Below are 7,264 nucleotides of genomic sequence, written 5' to 3'. Positions count from 1 at the left end.
ATGTTTGACCACATCCAGCTTGCCTTGATTCATGGATCTTACATTCCAGGTTCCTAAGGAGTATAGATCTTTGCAGCATCGGACTTTCCTTTCACCACCAGATACATCTGCAACTGAGTGTCCTTTCAGCTTTGACCCAGTCGCTTCATTCTTTCTGGTGCTACTAGTACTAGCCCTCTGCTCTTCCCCAGTAGCATATTGGACACCTTCCAACCTGAAGGGCTCATCTTCTGGCATCCTATCTTTTTGCCTTTTGGTACTGTCCATGGGGTTTTCATAGCAAAGATACTGGAGTGGGTTGCCATTTCCTTCTCCAGTGGATCACGTTTTGTCAGGGCTCTCTGCTATGACCTGTCTGCCTAGGGTGGCCATGCACGGCATAGCTCATAGCTTCATTGAGCTATGCAAGCCCCTTCGCCCTGACAAGGCAGTGATTCATGAAGGAGTTTTACATTTAGGAGGCTTCTTCTTGTTTAGCTTTTGTGTGGATTAGCAAATCATTTTGTCCTATGTCCTGCTGAGCCAGTAAATTCTCTGCAACAGCATCTCTTATGAGCTGTATAGCTGCCTTGGATTCCTTCCAAGAAGGAAAGGGGTAGGATGGAAATACAATGTAATAGCTCCCGTATACCCTGAAGTGTCTGATCCTGCCTAAGCTTGGAAGCTAGATTAGGGTCAGTCCTGGTTGAAATCTGGTTGGGTGACTTGAACGTTGTGAACTGCCCAGAGAGTTTCAGCTATGGGTGATATAGAAATGTGATATAATGTAATGTTGTATTCGTAATAATAATAGCAAAAAGAATGCTTTTTATTAGATACAGAAAAAATACACAGTGTGAAATCCTATGGAGTGTCGTAGCTATCTGACAGGTGAATGCACATGTAGCTGTTCATGCTAGGTGGCATTTGTAGGTTTCAAAATGGTTTTAGAAAGATTAAGAATTTAAGATCCATGCTGGATTGCACCAAAAGTCATTTGTGTCCAGCATTCTGTTTACACAGTGGCCAGCTGGCTGTTGGACCTGAGTGTAATAATAAGCTCTCCTCATCTTCCCAAGAACTGGTCTAGATAAACATAGCATTTCTGACACTGGAGGTAGGATATAGTCATAAGTCCTAGTTCACAGCCTTCTCCATGAATCTGCGTAATTTCCCTTTCATATCAGTGGCCATCACTACATCTTGTGATAACGAATTCCTTAGTTTAGGTGGAATTCTTCTTAGGTGGAATTTCTTCAAAATACTGTTTGAAGAAGTACTTTTTATCTGTGCTGAATCTCCCACCATTCAGCTTCACTGTGTGAACAGAGACACACCATCACTTCAGTACAACAGAGACATCTCCAGTGAAACAGAATCCCCTCACAGAAATATCTGCTTGAGCTAGATGCATTCACAACACTTGAGAGAACAAGGGAAACCTTTGGGCTTTCTTTTTGTGATTGTCCACGTTCTTTCTGTCTTTCAGAGAACATCCCTTTCTCTCCCTCTTTCTTCTCATGTTCCTTCAAAAAGCTGCCTAGCTGCATTTTTAAATGCTCTGCTTCTCTCTCGGGATTCCATTCCATTTTGGAAGATCAGCATATTTTATTCACTGCAGAGAACATAACCTTTTTAAAGCTCTTCTGGAAATAGTTAAATGTCAGTTAAGCTGGCAACATTTTCATCTACTGCCAAATGCTTTCAGGTTACTGAAGTTTTAATAGCACTCCTGTATGCTATAAAGAGTGGGAGTTAACTGCTCTTGATTGATCTTTATTTCTTCTTGTCTGCCAACTTCCAGAAGTAGTTTATCATTTATTAGTGGGTAAATTATATTAATCAGGCACACTAGCATTTAGCAGTCAGATGTTGAGGTTGAATGGAATTCAGAGAACTCACTAATGCCTCCTGTAATTTCTAGTTTGATGGCATGCACCATTAATGATTAATTAAAAACAATTCCTTTCTACGACTATTTAGAATCAGACTTTTGAGTGAGTCAGTGTGAAGTTAGTTCAAAACTTCAGGAGCATTCCATGCATTGTTTGGCAGCACACCTGAATACGCTGCCAGGGGAACAGTTCACCTGTTGCCACAGACAATCATTGTTCATTTGAATGTACCATCAAGCACACCGACTCTTTCTCACATTACATTTTTAAGAGTACACTTAGGGTACACTTAGAACAAATCTGAGTTGGTAATAGAAGCAAGTAACCCGTGAAGCAATGTGTTGTATAGAAGGGGGAAATTCTTGTATTTCTACATGGGAAATGTTTTATTCACCTTCCCTGAAAATGGCAGTTCTTTCCAAAGTAAACAGAACAACTTCTGCTTTTATATATTCGATTCCTTGTCCCTAATGACATTGCAGTTGATTTGAGAGGCATACCTCTATTTCCCTGGCTTCTGGTTTCCCTGTTTGATTGTGGGTGTGCTGTCCCATGGCTCTGTTAAAATTGAAAATGACATGGCATATTTTACTAGAATAATTGGAAGAATATGATGTAAACAAAGCAAGCCCAAATATCTCTTCTCTGGAGGCTCCAGTCCTTATGAAATTTATTCAGAAGTAAGTACCATTAAGGAGAGAGGGAATTATCCTTGGTAAACATGGCTAGGATAGGTCCTGTTCCAACACTGGGCAAAATTGAGCATTTACTGAATGTCCCAGGCTTGCAAAACACTCATTGGCTGGGCATGTGCAGACAAGGGCAGGGAAGCTCCTACAGGAAAGACCAAAGAAGGCCAAACCACACAAGTGCCTACCTCATACAAGTGCACCAATAAGAGCTGCACTGTGGCAATTTTAAACCAATGAGAACGGCACTGCAGCCATTTTTATCCAATGAGTTTGGATGAGTTATAGGATGAGTTCCTGATTCATGCATATAAAGTGGAGCTGCTCCCTGATCCCCACAAAACTCTTGCCTTTGTTGCTCCTATTCCCTTTGTTCTGCTAATAAAGTTTGCTCCTCTTGCTAAGAATAAACTGCTCCTGTTGTGTCTTATTGGAAGTGGCACACCAGAACCGAACATAGCCTTTTGCTACAGAAACACTATTTTCATTCTGATTGGGACACCAAAGAAAATCAGAAGAATGCCGTACTCTTGTATTACAGCTGTCGCTTCACTCTTACTTTATGGCCTCTTCTCTGATTATGTAGTTTGTAAGATTGCACCTAGGTAAGGCCAAAGCTAGATGTATAGTAGCGGGTGACCTAGAGGTGTAAGAACTGCTGCAGGATAGTCAAGGTTCATCTTACATTAACATTAAATAAATTGTATGTCATTTGCTGATGTTATTCTTATTGAGTAGTTAGGTAGCATGATGACTGAATATTGCCTTATATTTGCGGAACCAATGGTGTAAATAATGAGAAAAGGTATTGAAAGTCCCCAGAGAGGCCAGGCCCAAGAAGTCCTCCTCAGAGATTGATGACGAATCTGAAAACTACTAAAACATGTTATTTGGTATAAAATGGTTGCATTTCTCATGATGCAGGATGATTGCACACCTTTCCTTTTTTCTCATTTCCCCCCTTTCAATAATAGCCAAATCATATGAGCCTTGGACATTTCAGGCTGGAAACTGCATCAACAGTCATCTCTAGCTGATGCTCATCTGTTCTGTTGTGACAACCAAAAAAAGTATCTTAAAATATGGAGAGTCAATTACTCACCATATGTTTCACTTCCCATAACAAATCCATCTGACTTTGGGCTGTCATCCAGTAAACAGGATGTCTAAATGTTTGCTGCTATTTTGTTTTATTACAGTTTGCACAAATGTGCAACTAAAAGTTTAAAATAAACACACAGAGAGCAATGAAATGCATTCAACTTAGAAACAATCACTGTTAAGGATTGTGTCAGACAATTGATTTGGGGTGTCATTAAAGAGCTGTAAGTGATATGTGATTTACTATTGCTGTATTTTATTGCTGCAAGAAGGGGCCCAGGTGCCAAAATATCAGTCTCGAATACTGTGCAGCTTGACTTTGGGAGCAGGGTGTAACATCTGCACTTTCAGCTCAACTAGCGCAATAACTTGGGTCAGTCCTTAATTTAAGGTGCAGTCCTTTTTTCTAGACAGAAAAAAGCCAAAGGCATTTTGTTGCAGTTATAAGTCTTTACATATCTAAATGTACATAGGATTGCACCTTTCATGTGCTATTTTTCCCTGTGGATAGTTCCATCTCACCAAATAGCAAAGAGCATTTAATATCACTGAAGCAGCAGTCTGGTGTCTGGTCAGAGATTCATTCAAAGAGGCTCCCAGACTGACTCAGTTTCAGAAATCTGTTACCTTAATGAATTCAGTGTTAGATCCAAGTGCTATTGTTGTAGAGATCTAATCAGACACCTACTGTAGCAGAAAGTAACTGGTGTTTAAATCATTGATGGGTGTACACTCTGAACCAAGAAAAGCAGAGTTCTGTGACAAAAGCCAATTATGCAAATAAAAGGGGTTTGCATATAGTAAGTTCTTTTACATAACTGTATCTGTGAAGAATGGTGAAGCTTGAACAGGTTGCTAAAGGAGGCTTTTTAATGTAGGCACTAGGTAAGCTGCTTTCCATGAAGCTTCATATGCATGTGGCAGATTCCATAGCTGATTCATGCTTACGGTGGAATTTCATTCATATCTTACCTTATTATTATTAGAAGTGTTTTGTTATGAATCTACTAACAGAGTGCAAAATAGGACTTTGTGTCATACTAAGGACTGGGCGTAACAGGGCCTTGTTTTCATGTTCTCTGTGGGAATCATTGCCAGAAGCAAAATTAGCTGTAAGTCTTGTTCAGCCATATTCCTACCTGAGGCTAGTTGATTCCATTTGGAACAAGAAGAGAGCAGAGAAGGGAGTGAATCAGGCATAAGAAAAGAAGGGTATTGTGTTTGTTTTCAAGTTATCCCTGTGCAGTATTTTCAAACACAGTTGAGGCAACCATCCATTCAGAGCATGTGTTGCAACACTGAGCCCTGGACCTTCCATGGGTGCTTAGCTGATCCAATGACTTTGGGGACTGACTCTTGTCACTTTTTTTACTTACTATAGTTCTGGAGATTCATCATGGGGAACAACGCTGGAAAGCGAGATCAGACTGCTGAGAAGGTGAAGGTAAGGGAAAGGGCTTTACTTGACATTAAACTAACAGAAGAAAAATGGAAGCATTTACAAAGATTTAATTGAATACTGATGACGTTACTAAAGCTCACACTTGGGCAAATGTTCAAGGTGCAATTTTACCTCAGCATTTCAACACACTGACAGGGAAAGCTGCACCCCCTAAATTTCTCTGCCATGTAGTGGCCATAAGCTCAGGAATATTCTTTGAATCACAATTAGCCATGTTACTAAATATGCCATTTTTATATTTTGTTTGATTCCTAACAGAACCATCACAAGTGTGTGTGAGAGGGACAGGAAAATGAACTGGTGGGTCATCTACCACAAGGGTGGCCATTGCAATGGGGGAAATGGTCCTCCTTTACAGGCAGGTCCTTTCTTAATGTCTCCCACTAGTTTCAACAAGGGAGAAAATACTCTAGCAGCTTTAGGCTGATATCAGTGAAGGATTCAATTCTGGAGGTCTTCAGAGGAACCAACACCACCTTTGTCACACACACCCCTGCCCACAAATTGCTAAAGTTCAGGGCTTACCATGGTAAAACTATACCTGTGGAGCTTTCTGTGGGTACACCAGGTGACTCCATGATGGACATATTGTGTTCCCCCATCCCTGCCAGTGAAAAGATGTGTCTGCCCTATTCTTGCTCTCCATTAAATAAATGGTGTGCTTAGAATTGCTTTCAGAGATGTAGAGACTTCTTATTTGGAAGTAGCTCTTTCAGCCACACTGAATCCCATGAAAATTCGGAATCCATCTCATAGAATATCTGTGCATTCTGTTTGCATGTTTTTCTTATAAGCCATATAGAGAGAGAGACAGAGAGCAGGGGTAGGGGGGATTTGGAATATCCTCCCATCTACCCCAGTTAAGGAAACATTGAAAGGAAGAGAAGGAGGAAGTATTTGTCAAGAATATACAAGACCCTTTGAAAAGACAGTGAAGAATGAGGAGATATTTTATGGTGAAATGGATGGTGCTGATTGTAGTTTTGGTTTTAAAATAGCTGAAGGGGTAGATTCAAATGGTATAGTTTCATTTTGAACTATAGCACTCTTTCTTTTCACTTCAAGGATTTCACTTAAAAGATGAGTAGCTGTCTGTCTCATTTTGCCAGTTATTACCACAGATTGTGAAGCACAGTATTATAACAGGCACAGGTGATGCTTTTGTGAAGAGTCACTGTTCAGAATTAAACAACATATTATCAAAAAGGGAACAAGTGTACAACATACAGGGCTGGACACATTTGCACAACCCAACAAGCAACCAGTGACAAAAACCACATGTGTTTGTCCTGTTGTGGTGATCAACAGTTGAGTTCCTCATTGAAGTCAGAAAACACAACCCATCATGGTAGGAGGACTAGGACAGGAATGCTCTTTGGTCAGAGGAATGGCTGCTCTCCTTGCCAAGCAGCTAGCTGGAGAGCATGACCAACATCTGCCCCAGCTTGGTGCAGCTGTGAGAGGCATCTCAGCTCTTCTCAGATCTTCTTTGGGGCCGGAGCTGAGCCAGTTAGAGAAGAATGTGAAAGAGAAACCTTTTCATGGCAAGTGGAAGGGGGAGAACCAGCTGGGACACTGCCTTGGGAAGAATGGGGCAAGTGCTACTGGGCAGAAAGGAGACCTGCTCTGGTAGGTGCCAGGCTATCCAGCCTGTGCCTGCCAGAGCAGCTTTTTCCAAGCAGGAGTGAGCACAGGCAGGCTTACCCTGTTCTCTGCTCCTGCTGGGGAGACAGTCACTCAAGCAAGCAGGAAGAGCATGAGCTAGGCAGGGCTGTTCTGCTCACAGCAGGCCTTGGGCTGACCCAGGGGCCCCTTTCCTTGCTCCTGCTGAAGCAGCTTTATCTCCAGCCGAAGTGGGGAAGGGGGAGTCCAGGCACTTGCCCAAGAAGGGAGCACTCACCCACCCCCACACTTCCCCACTCCCGTGGAGCCAAAGCTTCTCAGGCAGAAGCGGGACAGTGAGCTGGCCAAGGCTGCCCCCAGGTGGGGCGCCCCTGCCAAGCTGATTCCACACCCTGCACTCGGCTCAGAGGATTCTCCACAAGCAGCAGTGGGGAAGTCGTCTGACTGGCACTGCTCCCTTCCGCAGTGCTGCCCAGCTAACTGCACAGCTTTGTGCCTAATGAATGAGCATGCAG

The 7,264-nt window shown here is 42.3% G+C and overlaps 1 protein-coding gene across 1 annotated transcript in view; it reads left to right on the top strand.

Moving 5' to 3' along the window:
- Positions 1-7,264, top strand: part of LOC123021612 (myelin basic protein) — a 124,452-nt gene that overhangs the window by 34,409 nt on the left and 82,779 nt on the right. Inside the window, exon 2 of the mRNA XM_044426520.1 lies at positions 5,046-5,108. Coding sequence (XP_044282455.1) covers positions 5,061-5,108 — 48 coding nt within the window. The 5' untranslated portion in view covers positions 5,046-5,060. The remainder of the gene's footprint in view (positions 1-5,045; positions 5,109-7,264) is intronic.

The sequence above is a fragment of the Varanus komodoensis genome, unplaced genomic scaffold, assembly GCF_004798865.1.
Source record: "Varanus komodoensis strain SLA01 unplaced genomic scaffold, ASM479886v1 scaffold17, whole genome shotgun sequence".
In the NCBI taxonomy this organism is placed as follows: domain Eukaryota; kingdom Metazoa; phylum Chordata; class Lepidosauria; order Squamata; family Varanidae; genus Varanus; species Varanus komodoensis.
The sequence above is the reverse complement of the archived record's forward strand: the minus strand, read 5'-3'. Positions and strand labels throughout refer to the sequence as shown.